At 48.9% G+C, this 18,432-nt stretch overlaps 3 protein-coding genes across 3 annotated transcripts; 2 read left to right on the plus strand and 1 right to left on the minus strand.

The window, feature by feature from the left end:
* Positions 1-2,764: 2,764 nt before the first annotated feature.
* On the plus strand, positions 2,765-5,065 carry LTHEOB_11359 (Transcription factor jumonji/aspartyl beta-hydroxylase; the record flags this gene model as incomplete). The annotated part of the gene is made up of 1 exon (XM_035508106.1): positions 2,765-5,065. The coding sequence occupies one exon, from the start codon at positions 2,765-2,767 to the stop codon at positions 5,063-5,065; it is 2,301 nt and encodes a 766-aa protein (XP_035366576.1).
* Positions 5,066-7,822: 2,757 nt separating this feature from the next.
* On the minus strand, positions 7,823-9,859 carry LTHEOB_11360 (Transcription factor c2h2; the record flags this gene model as incomplete). The annotated part of the gene is made up of 4 exons (XM_035508108.1): positions 7,823-7,925; positions 7,993-8,619; positions 8,678-9,488; positions 9,538-9,859. The coding sequence occupies 4 exons, from the start codon at positions 9,857-9,859 to the stop codon at positions 7,823-7,825; spliced, it is 1,863 nt and encodes a 620-aa protein (XP_035366577.1).
* Positions 9,860-10,131: 272 nt separating this feature from the next.
* On the plus strand, positions 10,132-12,112 carry LTHEOB_11361 (Lon protease like peroxisomal; the record flags this gene model as incomplete). Its single annotated transcript, XM_035508109.1, has 3 exons — positions 10,132-10,530; positions 10,581-10,854; positions 11,271-12,112. The coding sequence occupies 3 exons, from the start codon at positions 10,132-10,134 to the stop codon at positions 12,110-12,112; spliced, it is 1,515 nt and encodes a 504-aa protein (XP_035366578.1).
* Between the last annotated feature and the right edge of the window lie 6,320 nt (positions 12,113-18,432).

Below are 18,432 nucleotides of genomic sequence, written 5' to 3' on the forward strand. Positions count from 1 at the left end.
TCATCCGGAGAGGTTCGAGTCCTTGCAGGACCGCTTGGACTACGGCCGGTGTGTTCGCATCTACGCTTTCTTCGTGCCCATCGCCAAAAGGCTAAGGCGTGCACATTTCGCTGAAAGAGACATTTCTACAGCTTCCGGTAGAGCTCCGCTACAGAATATACGACTTCCTCTTCGCTTTCGAACCATTTAAGAGAGCGCTCGGAAGGGAAAAGTGGCCAGCCAATCGGTACCTCCGTCAAACGCCCGCCATTCTCTTGGTGTGCACCCAGGATACGCGAGAAGCCCGGGTAGTGCTCAAAGAGAATCCTCTACGCTTAGGCAAGGGTCTTAGATACGGCGGTCCAATATTTGCACAAAGTACTACGCACCTGATGAGTCCTGCGCTAATATATAACCTTCATTTCATTCACCTGCGGCACGTATATGCGCCAGGGACTTCTATCCTTCCTGGACATGGCCGTGGATGTTGTAGGGCTGTGGCTTAATCACTTTTGGGAGATGGACATCAAAGGCCGCTGTGAGTAACTGCGAAATATTCTGACGATTTACTGGGAGATCACTCCGGGTAGCATCCACCTTGACGTACTGTTTTCCAGGAAGTGTCAGAAATTAGAGCTGGGGAGCAACAGGCTGCAAGAATCAGCCGTAGGATGTTTAAAGATCGAACTTGGGGATCGCATGAGGGTGGCATGAGCAATTTGAAGATAGTCTGATTACCTACGCTTGTCCAAGGTCCTTCGTAGATCAATCAATCTGGGAAGGAGCTGTGGCAAGCACGGTAAATTTAGAGGGAATAGGCAAGACAATCTGTTAAACAGTGCAAAGTGATTGAATTGTACACTACTAAAGAGCAGAATAACAGTAGAAACTACCTGTTTATATACACTGTGCTATGTACACGTGCCTCAAAGTATCGTGAGTAAGTCACGCTTGGTGGTGAGATGAACAGGGTTTCTACCTTAGTGTTGAGAAAGGAACACGAGATATACGGCAAATAAACACGGAGGAAAAAGTAAAGAACAGTCTGGCACAATTCTTGCTATCTTTCCAGTTCTCTTATTTCGTTTCCCTTCGTATTCCACGTTTTCAAACAATTTCTTATCTCCGTCGTGCTATTTCGGATTTGGGATGGGATCAGGCAAAACACTCGCTTTTGTTACATCGGAGCGTGTAATCTCAGCAACCAAGTCCCGCAAATTGCCATGATAAGGTCAAACTCCGGAGACGGTGAACTTGGGTACACGAAGGGATAACCGCTGTACGGTCGCTGCTTCAAGGGCGTTGCCCCGTCTGTTCAGAGGGGGACAGGCCATCTTCGATGGGCCCGACATGGTTCCCTTGTCTACTTCCTCACCACCTGCTCACTCTAGCTCACCTCGTCGATTTCCTCATCGCCACTTCCCCCAGTTGGCTTCCTCTCCCCCTCGCTCCCTCTTGTCCCCCAATGTAGTGGTTTGTTAAGGAGGCCGGCCAATTTCTGTTGTAGGAGGTCCAGCTTTCGGGGAGATGGACGCCAGTTACGAGAAATGTGCGTGCGCCGCATACCAAACACCCAACACACAAGTTTACCAATGGGAAAGTTACTGAGATTGACCTATATTTGTGTCGAAAACCGTCGTTGCGATCCCACTGGCCCAAATGCAACCCTTCTACTAAAACGTACTAAAATCCACCTTCTTTAAAGCGTTACAGAACTTTAGCGAAATAGATATTTTAACTTTTTTTTTATCTTAATAGTATATGGATATCTAATAAGTACTTTTAACGCGGAAATGTTACTTTTATAATTAAAGGGTCGCTTTTAGTAATTACCTCTTTGCCAATTGTCCCAGTACCGATCGACCACGAACGTCAAGGAGAACACGCTTGATGCTCGCCTATATGTAGCGGCAGAGCAGCAGCGCCTCAAACTGCTTCTTTAACTTTCAAGTCTTCTCCTCAGCGATTCGTTCTAAATCTTCCACTCTTAGAGGAACTTCAACCAGCACCTCTTTCTTCCTACACAACGCAATACCGCGTACAGCTACTCGAGATTCTAGCCAAAGGAATTAAGGGTTTTCGATTTTTCGAGGGTCGAATTCGGAGGTGTGTCCAAGAACGATGATTCACCTCTGTTGCACAGGAGCAAACACACCATTGTTACACGCGAGCGGATACATACAGGAGCAAAGAACTTTTCTTTTTCCTACCGCACAATTGCACCACCTTGCCTACAAAATTGTGTCGCTATTGGACCCTTTGCTTCACCTGACGATCCAAATGGCTTCTCGTGGTACGCAGTCCATCGGTCTCATTGGTATTTGCTAATTGAAGTAGATGAGAACTTTCGCACACTGGTTGATGTCTTCAGAGACATTTTTGACGAGGTTTTCCAGGCAAACGAGGGCTTCTATGCACAATTCAGTTCAAACACCCCTCGCGAGCTTCTGGCTAGCCTCTCCGCATGCTATGAAAGCAGTATTCGAGAGCTCTCTGGCATATCCAAGAGACCGTCCTCACAAGAGGCCATAGCTAGCTATCAGAGCGCTCTGTCAGATATGGAAGGGGTTCTGTGTAGGCTACGCGACCGACTGCACAGTCGTAAAGGTGACCTCTTCCCCGAAGCAAGACCTCTGTATAACGTAATTGACCTGTGTACGTAGAGTTCCACGATCCGAGCCTCCCATCGAACCAATTTTCAACCAACTTCCCTGCTGTTCCGACCCGTTTCAGTGCATCGTCTTCCCTGCAGTGCACAGACAACCCCACACACGGGCCGGTGACGATGGACCACGACGACGGCGTAGAGGACATCACGTCCTCGGTCCAGAATGGGAGCTCTCGAATCTTCCCTTCCAACCTGCAGGATGGCAAGGATACGCAGGAGCATTCCGGGGATGTTAGTAGGCCGGACTCCCAGGATAATGATGCAGATTGCATGGATCTCGACAAGCCACCAGATCCCAGGCAGGACGGAACAACGGTTGGTCAAGGCGATCGAGAAGCTAATGCATCGACCCCAATCCCAAGACGAGATGATCCGGAACCCGTTGACCCTACAGATGTCATGTACACTCTCAAACCCGGAGATGGTGGGGTCAACTTTGTGCCTGCCCTCGCACACACGTTGTCCAAGCCCAACAGCTGGAAACGGAGCGGATACATCAAAACATCAGTCGCCTTGGATTTCGTGGAGGGAGCTATATTCAAGACCAAGACACAAGTAGTGCTTAAGCGTGGCCATGGGAAAAAGTTCGCCAACGTCTCGTATTCTGAGGCCGCCAAGAAGGTCACCATAGACGGCATGACCAACGTTGAGAAGCATGAGGGTCAGAATCAGATGCTCCAAGGGCATCCTGGAGGCGATACAGACGGCTTGACTGCGGATCAAACCTCTTCTCCCTTCCCTGAACTCGATTTCGACTGGCGCTCCAAGACGAAACAGAATGACGATTACCGCCACCTCTTCGTCGAAGCCATCGAGAATGAGGAGCAGCAGTTCTATCTGGTCGGAGACAATGCCTACGTCGGCAGTTCCAGGGAGCCGTACGTCCATTGTGGGCAAGACTTCTTCGAGAGCCAAGAAGAGAAAGTTGTTGGAATCCACACTCCTTACTTCTACATCAGCGCTGGCAAAAACGCCGTCACGACCTTGCACGTCGAAGACGGATGGTTGCCTTCTGTTAACGTTGTGCACTACGGCGCGCCCAAGATATGGCTCATCGTAGAGCCGGCCCACCGGCAGGCTCTCGAAAACAAAATCAAAGAGATGCTGGGGCTCAAGAAAACAAACTGTGATCAGTTCGTACGACACGAGGAACTGTTCCTCTCGCCTGATCTGCTCGACGAGTGGGATATCCACTACTCCATCGTACCTTGCGCCGCAGGCGAACTGATCTTCGTCGCACCCGAAGCCTACCACCAGGTCATCAACGCCGGAGCGAATTTCGCCGAGGCGATCAATCTCATCCTGCCGGACGAGCAAGGCGCGCCGGACCAGTACAGAATCTGCCGCCCGTCGTGCTCCGGGGGTAAACATAACCCCGTCCGTCTTGACCAGCTTCGCATTCTGAAAAAGCGTTCGGCACGAAGAGGCCGATCTGCAGGCGATCCTACGACTACCCCTTCCCCAGATACGATCAAGCAGCCAGGCGCAAAACCAGATGGGAAGAAGAGAAGCAATTCTGTAACTTCTGCGGGAAAGCCACCCAAGAAACCGAAGGGAAACGGAGATGGCAAGAAACCACGTAGGAACGCGACCGAGCCGAGCGCTGAGACTGTCTTGTCAAATTTCCAAGAAGTCTCATCGATCACACTGCAGAAGCCCGCGGGCAAAGAACCCGCGAAGCAAAGACGGGCCGCGTCCCTCAAGCATCCAGCTCCACAGCCGACGGCTGCGATAGATGCGGGAGAATCGGCCACGAAACGCTTCCGCGAGCAGTACGAGAGGAATGCATTGGCAGACCGGAGATCGTTGGAAGCCCGCTTGAAGAAATGCTTCCACCGCGCCAGGCTGCACAAGGCCTACTTGGATGCTGCACAGGCGGTTGATGCGCAACGGGGGAAAGAGGCCGGGGATATCGCGCGGACGCGTGGTGGCGGATCCCACGTTCGCCACCATGCCAAAAAGGAGCTTTTCGAAGATGTGAAGCGGGAATTGGGCGACAAGGCGCCGAGGAGGGAGTCGTTCGACGCGACAATGGAGGAAGCGTCCAAATGCTACAAGATCGAGCAAGCGTGTGGCGGCTGGGCGATCTGGGTTTTTCTGCAGCTCGCCCTGCGCTGGCATTCGAGCCCTGTGCTGGAGGACAATGTGCGGTGGACATTGAACCAGATTAACAGAAATAACGGAGCGCTCGAGAAAAAGCTCCAGGCCCTCCTGGCGACTGGTGAACGAGCAAAGTTCAAGGAGGGCATCGCTGCAATTTCCCGCGGGAACGGTAAGGGTGCGGAGGATGCAGATGACCGTGCTCAAAGTCTTCTCGAGACCGCCCCGAGCACCTCTCAGACTGACATGGGGTTATTCTCATTTCTAGAAGATGTCTCTGGGACGAGTAATACTGGAGCGATTGGCGAAACTGAGTAATCTACGGGAAATGTGTGATGGAATGCAGGTTTAACGATGAATGCGTCCCTCAAGCTGTCTCTGTGGCGGAGCTCAGCAGTGGAATTCTCAAGGCTTTGCACCATACTCACAGCCTGACTCAGGGTGAGATGCAGTCTCCGGCTGGCTTAAAATGTCCCCTACTTCTAGTCGCGTTCAGACCGTAGACCCTTTCCCGATAACGAATAATGACATTATCTTTCAACGTAAATTGAAGCAAGGTTCATCAGAAACTAGAAAGCACTTCATGAATAGTTTTGTTTAATATAAATGCTACAGTGACAGCAGCTCGAGAGTGCATAACAAGCACCAATCATATTGCTTAACACTAATCTTGTTCTAGTATATTCACTTGTCATGAAACAAAAACGGGAAATATACCCCTCTTCTTCTAGGACCATTCATTTCGAACTTCATATATCTGTCCAAAAAATAATTTATTCGTTTATCTCTTCTGCCCAAATTCTCCCTCCTCACCTCCCAGCCCACCGCTTCTGGCACTTCTCGAAGCTTATCTATTGGCTGTGAATGAGCTAATATTATCAAACAGGAGTGCACTCAGCCCAGTGGAGGTGGGCTGGGAAGTGAGGAGGGATCACCAGGGTGGATGAGATAAAGGGGCAGCAGTGCGTGAATCAACCATGGTGGATTCATTTCCACGAGGACGCCCGACATCAATGGCCGCTTTCGAAAATGCGGGCCGCGGTAGACTGCGGCAAGTCGTTAATGGTCATCGCGACAATTGCCTCAGCCAAACAATTTAGGGCTGCATCACTTGATTTGCTCTGTTGGCTCTTTCCCAAGAACAATCTCTAGTCCGGATGCAAAGGCGACCATCTCAATCCCAGGCGGACCAGCAAGCGGGACGAGGACCGCTGTCCCTCCAGGGTGCTCCGCCGTCTCGTCGACGCGAAGATGAAAGGTGCGATATTTTTTAATTGCAGACTCCCTGCAAATGCTGCAGGATCCCAAGGTATACTTGGCGGAATCTTGTGGCATTGAAATTTATGATGCAGAGTGTGTCAAATTACGGCTAATTATAAAACTTCTCTAGCAGCAGACTCTTTTTCTTGCAGACTGTGAACGGGTATAAAGTATTTTCTGTCTCTGTTTACCAGATCCGCCCTTAGTACTCAGTGTCCAATGCTGCATTTTAGGCCAACGCGCCTTCCAAAGTCCTTAGGTCCTGACAGACGTAACGTCATTTTAGAGAATACCGCTAGTAAAATCACCTATCTCTGTAAAACGGCATATCTGGTTGGTTCAGATCGGGATGTACAGGGCGAAATTTACTTAAGTCGGAAGTATTCAGGGTAAATAGACTAAAACGGAAATTTGCACAAATGGAGCGTCGCGCGTGTGACGGTTTGTATACATAATCCTCTCGCTCAAGCGACCATAAGAGGGGAAATCCATAAGTTCAAACAAAATTCTAGCCTCTTCGTCTCATGTCTATCTTGTAACCCCGTTTGGATCTTTGCGGTGGATCGAGCTCCAGGAATTAAACAACCGCCGAATCCATTTATCGTCCGAGTCCTCGCTTGATTTCTCGGATGCATTGTTGGATCTCTCTCTCTGCCAGCCTATTACAGATAATTTAGCGTTTGACCTTTACTAGCCTTCACTTACTAGAATAGAAATATCCTTACCTCGTTCATCCAGCAAGCTCACTGCTTTTTCCAAATACGAAACGCCATGGCCATCCAGGCCACCCAGTTTCCGGATAGCGGCCATGTTTTCTTTCTGAAATGGGAGAAAGGCGCGAAGGACATAGCGGAAATGGTAAAGCAGATTTTCTGCTGAATTTTCCCATTCGTCGATCATCGATCTTGTAATAAAACTGACTCTTTGCTCTGTGGCCTTTCTCAGAGAACTCGTCGGTCAGCAACAGCGTAAATGTCTTGAACTTGGCGCTTACGGTTTGTTCCTGGCACTTCATAAATCGTACCGCCTCGCCGCGAATGAATTTCAGGTGCCACATGATGACAAAATACGCCAGGAAAATCTCGTACCAAGGCTTAGGGTTCTTCCCAAAAATAGCCTTCCTCAAGTCCTTAAGTAGACGCTGCTCGTCACGTTCCATCATCTTTAGGAACACAACGTCCAATTGATGAGATAGCGCTGGTGGGATTGGCCTTGTACCGAAGCCGTCTACAGCGTTGTCGACCTCTCGTGTACCCAAAGTCTCGGTACCGACTATACTCCCCCAGCCTTCAGAAAAGACTGCTGTGGAGCGGATACGGAGCGCCAACTTGATCATATCGCTTGTTGGCGCGTATCTAAAAGCTTCGTTCAACGTTGCTTGTGCGAGTGGGTCTGCAATACTCTGCCCAATCTTTTCTTCGACAGCTGTACGATTTTGTTCTACCATCTCCTCGACAATCTTTGTCAGTTTTTTCTCATCTGCACAGGCGAAACGGGGCAAGTCAATAGTAGTAACCTTTCCGGCTACTTGCCAAGTCTCTGCTGTTATGTCGCCATCTGATAGAATAAACTCATGGCAGGGAACTTTGAAGCCTTGAATCGGTCGCGAGATATTGCCAGGAAGAATCCAGCACATTTCGACAGTCTTTGACCCTGTCTTTAAATTGGTCCAAAAGTATTTTCGGAAAGAGACTCTTTGCTGGCCGAATTTGGCATTTCCTTTGCGTGATATTCTTAGCCAAAGAAGCGATAATAACGCAAGTCTGTTGGGCAGACAGAAGCGTAGAGAGAGAATACGAAACTTACCGTGGCGCACTAGGATAGCATCAAGTATTTCTTGTCGTGAACATGGTTGGAAGAAGGGACGGTGAATTGTTTCGTCACGGCAGCATCTCTGGCAGGGATTGCCCTCATCACACTGTCACACTGTGAGTTAGCGCATTCCTGGATGCTAATTTTCCGAATCATATACCTTGAACTTATACATGCGGCATCTGACGCAGGCTCCAATTTTCCTTACTCGTTTTGAGGCTTCGCGGGGTCCTTCGGCCTTCTCCTTTTTTCTGTTTGCTGCGGATACTTTAGAGTCCCAGTCTCTGCTGATCGGCACTTGGGAGGAAGGTGCACCTTCTTCATGCACTATTGAGGACAATGGTACGCGCAGAACATCACCATCATCCGTGATGTTGGTATCCGGTAAAGCATCTGGGATGTTCAGGAAACCACTCCAAAAGCCCGGACTGCCCGGGATATCATCAGCAACCGTTGAAGAGGCGTGCGCAATGTCGGCATGCGTGGTACGCTCGACATCAGTATCGGCACCTCCAGTGTAGGAATCCGTTGTACTCTCAACATCACTTTCGGTATCAAATGCCGCTCGCAATGCTGCAAGAGAAATTTCCTCTAGGTGACGTGCAATATGTGTGGCGAACTCGAAGCGGCCTGTCTGCATCTCCTCAAAGCAGAGCGGGCATTGCTGTTGTTCATCATCAGAGTCTGATGCGTGCACGATGACGATGTGGTTCCAGAACATTGGGCGATTGCCAAAGGTCGAAGAAGCGCAGCCCGGAACCAGACATGTATACGGCAGAAGATCACCGTATATGTGCTCCCTGTAAAAGCCATGTCAGTGCGTACGGCACAACGGTACGAAAGAGAGAAGATACTTACTTCCACCCCCGTCTTTCGGTGAATCTAACCTTACAGCCACATGCAACGCACACGAACGGCAAACCTTGCTTTCCCTCCTCTGGTATGGGTGGCACACGAACGTCCGCACCGCGCGCAACGCTCGATGTAGTGGACAAAGCCGAGGGAACAAAGGGAGCCTTTGATGGTACTGAAGTACTAATACCCGAATCCTTGAATGTCGATGGTGCTGAAGAACCAATACCCGAATCCTTGAATGTCGACGGTGCTACGGGGATCTCTACTGCAGCCTCGGGATTTGCTTCAATCTTCTCTTCGGTCTCTTTGCCAGAGAGGGGCAATGCATCATCACCGTCCTCATCTTCCGTGGTAGCTGATTCTCGCTGGGCGCGGAGCCGTTGGTATCTAGTCCAATTCAGTCTTCCGAGCATCTCAGTGAGATTTGTGTCTGCATAAGGGAAACGGTCTCGAATCAAGCGGCAGTATGCGTCAGATCCAGGCATACCGGCCGAGACGTTCCCAGTGGCTTCACCGAAAGCTGATAAAGCCCTTGCGGATCTGAAATGCACTGGGGGGTGCTCTAACGATGGAGTAATGTCAATGAGGCACTGGATGTCGGTCTTCAGGTCCTGGATAGCCTCTTTGCAAAGTTCCTCTATGTGTAGAGGCGGATTGTCCGAGATACCTACAGCAGCCTGCGCAGCATTCTGATTTATCTCTTCTCCATTGCGGCCGCTTTCTGAACCATCATCTGAGACGTTGTCATCGGACGAATCCGAGTCATCGGTTGGGAAACGTGAGGAGAGTGATGCATTCTCAGGACATTCAAGAACTAGATTTTATTAAACGGTTTGTAACTTAGAAAGGGGCATCCTACACACATTGCAATGTGCTTTCAATTGAAGCAAAGAGGCGGACGACTGTCTGGCGCAAACGTTCAGAGCCGAGTAGTATGGTTTCAAGATTGCCTTTTGCAACATCGAACCCGTCGGTCCAGAGGATGAACGCCTTGTATTCGTAAACTATGGCGCCTCGGTATTCTGAGTTGTCGACTTGCAGAAGCTTGCGGAAAAGGCTATCGCACGATTTGAATAGTCGTACAGTTTCAAGGCCCGATGTGTTCTCCGGCTGGGGTGGTGGATCCAGGTGATCGCCGAGTATCGGCTCGACATTGCCTCGACATGCAGATTCAGATGGTTCCATGGGGGTATAGATGTGAATGAAAAGTTATTGTGAGGGATATGGGAGAGTTAAGGGAATGCAGCTGCGAGAACAGAGAGGATGAAGGTGTCGTGTTCGCAAGGCTGAGTCGGAGCGGGGAAAGTGCATAGCCCCACGGTTCTATGCACGTTTCAATTGGATGCCTGCAATCATCACCCCCACAGCCCCGCCAGCTAGCGAGGCTGTGTATCTGCGGCTGAAATTCGAATATACGAGCCGTAGGCAGCCCTTCACAGCCTTCCTGTATCGTCAAAATGTCAGGCCTCGAAGTCGCCGGCCTTGCGGTCGGCGTGGTCCTCCCGATCGTTGTGGAAGCTATCAAGGCGTACTCATCGACACGCAAAAAGATCAAGACGTACCGCGGGTACTCGAAAGAGCTGCATCGGCTCTACCGACGACTTGACGTCCAGCGGCAAAACTTCCTCAATGAGTGCCAGCTTATCCTTCGCGAGGTGGTCGACGACCCAGAGGACATGGTCGACAATGTCAACCATTATGCGTGGCGCGATCGTCAGCTTGACCAAAGGTTAGAAGAAAGACTTCTAAAGAACTGCGAGAGTTGTGTATGGGTCGTCGAGAACATTCAAGAGCGGTTGGCATCCATCGACGAAGAGCTGGGATGTTTTGATGTTCTGCGTGCAGAGAAACTTCAGGTACGCTTGACGCGTTTGCACACTGAGTGTAATTAACTTGTGGAATGCAGAACGAGAGAATGAAAACCACCATTAGTCGAGTGCGCAAGCAGGTTCGCATTGCCTTCCGTAAGGCTGAACTCGAAAACCAGCTTCAAGCTCTCAAGGACTTGAATGCAGACCTCATGCAAATCCGCTCCTACCTCAGCGAATTCAAGGCACAACAAAGGGAGGCTTTAGGCACTGTAATGGTGCAGAGACAAGTCCCAAGACAGTACACCGGCATACAAGACGCTGCCCGCACGTTACACGAGGCCCTAATGAGGTACTGGCATTGCGAAACGCGTACGCATATCGAACACACGCTGCTTTTATGCCTTCAAGCCGAGCTCGAAAAGAACAACAGCGTGCGTTTAGATGTGGCGATCTGTTTCCAGCAGTCTGTCTCTACGGTTCAAAGGTGCCAAACACCCCAATCCTTAAGGAATCTTTTCATACTAATTTTGCCAATAGCTGCTATTCTTCTATGCAAGCGCCCTTTTGGCTCCAAATACAATCGAGTATGGCTAGCGCTCCCGGAGCATCCACCGTCAAAGAAATGGAAGCCCTGCGCCAACTGACAATTGAGGTCTGCGGTCAAGAAGATCAACACCTAAACCCTCCGACTAAACGGGGAGCTCCATCGCAATGCCCACCCGTGGGTCGAACACCACATCCAAGGAAGCGAAGCGTCAGATTCAGTGACGAGACCGCCGATCCAGTGCAGCCTACGCAACAGACTCTTCCGATAAGCGAGGCTGCCGGCTCAAAGCTCACGAACCTTGGTTTAGAGAACGACATCTGCCGGCACCTGCAAGAAAACGTTTGTGAACCTAGGGACGGCTCCGAGCACTGCGATCACTGCCTGGGTTACCTTGAGCTACCGCAGCAATCCAAGCACCTATTTTACTGTCCAGGTACACCGAGGATCCCCAGCCAGCCGGCCACGCAGCCGCGCCGGGCGAGCAGCATGTCTGTCGCGGATGTTCTGCAGTGCCTACCGGCCGAACAGTTCGAGCTGGATCAGCAGCTGCAGCTCGCGCACCGCCTAGCTGTCGCCACTCTCCAGTTCAACGCCACTCCGTGGCTTTGTGATTCGTGGCGAACGGAGGACGTGTTTGTTCTAGCCAGCAACCAGCCCAATATGTCGACATCCGCCTTGCAAACACTTCACTTCCAAGCCAGCTGTCCGACAAATATTGACGAACACGAAACGCCACCAAAGCCAAATTCGCCTACCAGCCCAACAGAATCCCCGCTCGAACTCCTCTACGGCATCCGCAACGCCCCGCTCTTCAGCCTGGGCGTCGCGCTCCTTGAAGTTAGCCAGCAGCGGCCACTCCATCTCCGCGGCGTGAACCCGGAAAACGAAGTCATCGCAGTCAGGAGGCTGGCCCGGGGGTCCATGCGGCTGGGTCCGCGGTACAAGGAGATTGTTCGAAGATGCCTTGAATGCGACTTTGGGTATGGCAATGATCTTGGGAAGTCGGACCTGCAAAGCGCTGTCTACGGACAAGTAGTATGCCAGCTAGAGGAGATGATGAAAAAGATATGTTTGGACTAGGTTGGGTATGACGGCCTCTTGTAGATTCCCTTCTAAGCGCTGAGTATCTACTGGTATTCTTTTACCTCTTCCGATCTTTTTATTCGACCTCAAGGTACCCCTCGGATCATTTGGAGGTTGAACCTTCTCCAACGAGGGGACTTGCTCTCGTCCTTTTATAGTCAGTGAAATTCGACGGCTTCTGTGCAATCCAGTCTCGTAGGCTTTCCCATACCATCCCGCTACTGTGCAACTTGTACATGATTTTTCTGTCCCCTTGCTCGTCTCCGACGTGACCAACCACGACGACCGCGGCAGCTGTCCTCTCTAGCGATGGCTAAGTCTCAACTGAGTAGGACTCGCGTTAAACTGCGTGTCCAAGCGTCAGCATTGCACACATCCACTGCGCAAAGTCTATAGCTACGTGGCTGTCGGGTAACATCCATGATGTGAGGCTGCACTACGATAAGCAGGCATGCTCTACCCTACTCATGTTTTATCGTTACACAACATCCAGAAGGCTCCGGGGAGTTGACTACCGTGGCTGATTATTCGTCGTTAACTAAGCCGACTTTCACCGTTGAAAAAAGAAAGAGGAAATCACTGAGCAACGGGACGGTAGCGCCCGTGGCCCAGGCTCTAGAATGTCGGTTCTACCGTACCGTAAAACCCTCGCCTCGCACAACTTCTTGATATGCTACGAATTGGCGTTACCACTCCAGCAGGATTCTGAAATTCCTCCGTCATCTGTCAGCTGTGTTCTATATCAGAACATCACGTTCAGGATATCGTTGCTTCTTATCAGACAACTATACGAAGAAAACTTTTAATGTAGACACCCTCGTTCTAGTGACTAAAAAAACTTTAGGGATGAAAGAAAATGAAAGAAACTCTTTTTTATATATTACCAATTTAAAGGCCTGGCGGCGCTAAGCCTACCATCTCGGTTGTAGTCTTTATTATACTTTGGGTTCGATTAATCAGATACAAGATTACTGTGAAAGTTGCCCCGTTCTTAAGAAATCTCTTAAACTATTTTTTTTTTAATGTCGGCAATCGTCTTCCCCCTACAGTCCGATGCCACGGTGTTGCAGATGAGCTAAGCCGACAGGAAGATGTCGCTCGCTTTTTCTATAATTTCTAGTTCTACAATCGAAATGGTTAATATGGCGGAAAGCCTACTATAAATGTATACAAACATTTCGTGTCCTTTATTTTCCTCCCCGGTAAGAACTCGTAGGCTTCCGAGATTTAACACTATTAAGGTGAAAAGTATAACTTTACTTTTAAAGGTCTATAGCTAAATTTAGATAAATATCTAATAAAAAACTCCTTTTAGCGTTATGTTATTTTCTTTTTAATCTTATCTGACGTATTAATAAAGATCTCGAATTTGTGTTTCTTTCCGGTTAAGATTCAGGTTGGTCGATGAGAATTTTCTCGAATGGTCTCTTCGAAAGAGTTCTTCTAAGTACTAGCGCTTTGTATACTATTTGTTAAGTTTTAATCGTGTACACATCTAAAAGAACACTTTTTAAGGTTCAATTCTTAAAAGAAAAAAGAAAAACCCCGAAAAGTCTAAGATGCATTTTCTACAGACCGGTACTATAATAATAAATAAGAAGAGATTCTAAAGAAATTTCTACGTATTATCTCTTCTCCACGTCCTTAAGAGCTATAGGATAAATATCTAACTATATATTAAATTCTCCGCTAAGATAACTTCTTAGACCGGATTATATCCGATAGTTTAACCGTGGCGAAAAAATTACTAAAGTTCGTATATTCTCTAATCTTTTTATTCTGCGAGAGGGCTTAGAGTCGACTGGATTCAGGTTAAACAGTTAAGATTCCGTATATACTGGTGAATCTGTCTAACAAGTCATCTGCTAACATCAGATCCTTCCCATATGGTTCCTTTCCATCCACTCCACCCACACGTCTACAATATTCTTGCCTAACTCCAGATGGCAGCAACTCCATCCGGTGTGGTGCACGAAAACATTCTTGCAGTAGCGGTACGGCATGTTTCGGTCGAATTGCTGGAGGGTAGCATGTAATAGCTTCTCAACTCGAAGCGAATAGTTTATTTTGACCTTTAAGTTATCTGGCTAGCACTCGAACTTTCTCGACGAATTCAGAGCCGTCGGACACCGCAAGACGCCGATATGAAAGAGCCCTAAAAGGTTCTCATTCAGCTTTATGATGGAGACCCGGCCATCTCGATCTTTTGCACTTCCGCAGGCTCCAATATCGTCCCCTTCGAGCCGCACTCACGCACTCTTGCCAAGAGTTTGCACTGCTTGGGTTTCTCTACGTTTCACCTGGTCATCACTTTCTCGCTCTTTGTACAAACTGGGACCTAACTTGTAAGAACAACTCTTTGCAGTTTTTCCAGCATTTAGCGCTCTACCTTAGCTCAAGTTGCGTGCCAGAAAGTGCGTTGAAACTAATAGACCTTGGCGTATTAGAAGAATCCGTGGGACTTTTAGGCTCATTTTTGCGCGCGCAACATCCTTAATCAGTCCATGTACGGTAATACCAGTGGGTAAGGTAGACGCAAATGACTTCATTACTGGGAGCTTTTCCTTTTGTCATAGTTAATAGTCTTACTGATGGTAGAAAGGTCAAAGATTGAGAAGTAGCACTGATTATAATGCGTATCATTGGGTTTAGTTACATTGCCTTCATACTTGCCTAAGCATCCTACACAGCGATCAGAACTGAAAGAACTGGAAACAGTGCAGCTTCCCGAAGAGCACAGGTCTTAGAGTGCGAAACGGGGAGCAGGGGCGACAGCGAAACAGCCCCATACAGCATCATTTACGGGCGTAGATTCCGTGACCCGAGTCGGCTTTTTTGCCCCGTGACAGCACCTGTTCCCTTCTTCAATATATTTGACTCTCATCTCGTTGGAGATGTACTTGAGTGTCATGCATGTCCTGGACCAATCACCATCTACGCTGGCATTTCGCAATAAACGAGGTCTCTGCAGTATATATGGTTTGATTTGAGCTGTATACGAAAAGCATGCAAAGAACGATCGTGGGAAAGACTTATTTGTAGTGGCGATTGTCTGTTTTTCCAATGAGGTTTGCAGGTCTCGAAAGGGATAGCTAAAGGGGCGTGACGTGGCTACGCCTCATCGTACATATATACTTGCCGGTCGCAGTAAACCAGTGACAGCCTCGCACGTCGATGGGAATGACAGCGGAGGGAATTGAACTTTTCGTCGAGGCAATATTTGACTTTGATGACTGCATCTGAGGATCTCCTAAAGTCTTTACCTCTTCGGGATGTAAAAGGCCGGTATACCAACTGACCAGGCACGCCACATTAAACCTCAAAGTCAACGATTTAGTTCATCCAGTGCTCTTGTGACCTCACAGAGATCTACGTCGATCAGCGTGGCGTTGTCGGCAGGAACAATCGACTAGTCGGCAGAACCAAAATTATGAAGAATGGGAGCCATTTCCGTAGGCGTTGAGAAGGTGACTACTCCAAGAGCAGACATGATTGCCGCCGACATGAGAGGTATCTGGATCAAATTAGAGACATTGATGACACAGGCAGGACTCAATTTCAACTTTATTGAGCGAGGTATGACGGCTCTTGTTGCGATTGGGGTACAGGATACCGTGGCTCTTTGATGCGTTGCATCGCGCTTGCCGGGATCAACGACAAGCTTCAGGTCAGATGGCGTTGGACATCATATGTGTACGATTTCGTCCGCACGGTGACGGAAGAGTCAGACGGCTCAACTAATCTTTCCTTCGCCTACCATACCGATACGGACTAACATCCTGCTTTTGTAGGCTTACTCGTGAGGAGCCGCTATTGCTGTCTTTTTGCCACAAGTCGAATAACTTTAAATCTCCTTCTGGACATTTCCACGGCTCTTGATACATATGAATACCGTAGACTAAACAGTTTATTCTTGACGGTAGAAATGGAAGGGACTGTAGCTGTTGGTTCCGGACTATTTGTGATTATTCCCGTATGGTGGAGAGGATCCACGACAAATTCCTCCTCTACTTAGAGTACATGTGGTTGGGTTTAAAGACGTTTTCCTTAGAATCTACCATGGATTCTGTCTCAAAATAGATGCTTTTCCTCAACATAAACGACAGGGAGCGTATAGAAAACATAGAGAGCGCGAATAATTGTAGTTGAAGAAACATATTGAACTTGGGATCTCTGACGTTTTTTTTTTCAAGATGGTACCGACATTAATATTTTATTTTATTAAATGTTAGGGTTAGAAAGAATGGATTAAATCTTGTCTGGTTCTTTAATAGCCGTTCAACCAATGATTTTGTACACATTAGATTGGATAATAACTGAGAATATGACGGATCTAATACGAGGCAGAGTAGATTACCGAAGTATGGTTGGAATGGACCGAGTAAGGAAGCTCAATAAGTGACTCAGGAAGCGATAAATGAGTGGTAATGGGCGAGAGATGCGATCCTCGTCAATCGGGCCGCTCGTAGATGCTCTTATATAACGTCTACTTGATATCCTTGCCGTAGCAACGCAGTGCAACGATTATTCAATGTCGGGAACGTTCTCCGCAGGATGAACAGTCTTTCTGTCCACCAAAAGTCTCTTATACGGGGACGGCTGTGCCACTGGTACTCGATTCTTAATTGTTCTTTAGATATGATGTAAGAGCGCCTCAAGCTCCCCGAGAAGTGCCATTGCTGACGGTGAAATGCTCTTAGATACCTCCAGGTTGATTTCCAATATAATGGCCCGTCGGTCGGATCCATGGTTTGTCAAGTAGAGTTGGCACTTGGCCTTTCGGCTCGTAAGCAGCTCAGTCACCATTGTTGCAGTCGATAGTGGATCGAGAGTTCCAATCGTGATTTTCGTAGGTGATGGTCTCTAGCTGCAGGAGCAACTATAGTTCGTGCCGATGTATGGACCTGAGTAGCTGCTTAGGCTCTCCCTACTTTACATCCGTAGCCCCTTGATCCCCTCCCCCAAAGCTAGTCGGGGCGACTGATGTAGACGGAAAATATCAGGGCCGGTAATCCATGCGAATAAGGACCATCGCCACGTACGATGAATGAACTTAAGCAGTTCATCTCTGGACACCAATTTTTAGCCAGAGCATTTCCAAAAATCTATGTGTGACATGTTCCCCCGTTCGTTGAACTTTTTGGGTTATTGTTTTTCACTGGCCGTTAGAGGTGACCCTCATCTTACAATCCTCTCCAAGAAACTAGATATGGCTCTTAAATAACCATAACGTCGAACCATGCCGCATAGGTGTCATTAAGAGGCTCTATTAGGTCTTTTTTCGCTTTCAGACGTTGGGATAAAGACTCCGTGGTGATTTCTCTGGGTCAGACTCCTGTGTCTTCAAAAAACAGCCACCCCTTCTTGCACCGACTTGCCAGCGAGCAAGATTTTAAAGTGCCAGACCTACGCAGCGCACGCGATCCATCCTCCCCGAAATACCAGTTCTGCCGCCCGAAGGAGAGCCAGATGGCGAGGCCACGTGCGGGTTCTTTGCCCACTCCGTAGCTTTTCCATCCCACAAGCAGCGCACACAAATGCCAACGAAGGGCGCTGGGGTAGCGTCGATAGATTACGGCGGATGAAGCTCGTGAAACTCCTAAAATGAGCCCCTGCCGGTGGTGCGGTTGGTGTAACGAGTCTTGACCAGAACATCACCGTGCGAGCGGTGTGAGTCGTCGAGAATGACGCCGCGCTGCCGCGGTCACCCCAGTCAGCCACGGCGAAGTAAGGACTGGGCAGCGAGGTTGCTTGCTGTGTTGTGCAGAGCTAACTTCTTCCACCTTACGGCGCGCACAGCCAGCTCGCGCAGCGCTGCTGACCATCTGGAAACAGTGCCGTGTGCACGTCGTACACTCTTATTGCATCGTTCACCTGCTGGCAGCTGCCGGCAACTGCTGTCGCGGGCGATGCGCTTAAAGCCACCCTTTCTTCTTCTTCTGCCTCCGCTTCCTCTCCATCATCAGCATCATCCACCCGCCGCAACCCAAAGCTCCCAGCTTTGAAATCTGCTACCTCAAGCCAAGCTTATCGTCTAATACATCCTCCAACCCCTTAACAAGCCGCTGCAACCGCGTCAATCGCATCAGCCCAAGGTGAGTAGAGTCCCAGGCCTCGAACACTGGACCTTCTGGCTACTTTGTGCAGAGCTGACCCTTGGCTTAGATCCTCTATTGCCGGCCCCATCTCAAACTACCGCAATATGGACTCTACATACATTCCCCAGGAAACGGAAGACTGAATGATTTCCTCTTCTCTTTGCAGACCGAAGACAATCTTATTATCCGGCCAAATACTCTTAAGCTCTTACATGTTTC

This window comes from Lasiodiplodia theobromae (genome assembly GCF_012971845.1).
Source record: "Lasiodiplodia theobromae strain AM2As chromosome Unknown scaffold_47, whole genome shotgun sequence".
NCBI lineage: Eukaryota > Fungi > Ascomycota > Dothideomycetes > Botryosphaeriales > Botryosphaeriaceae > Lasiodiplodia > Lasiodiplodia theobromae.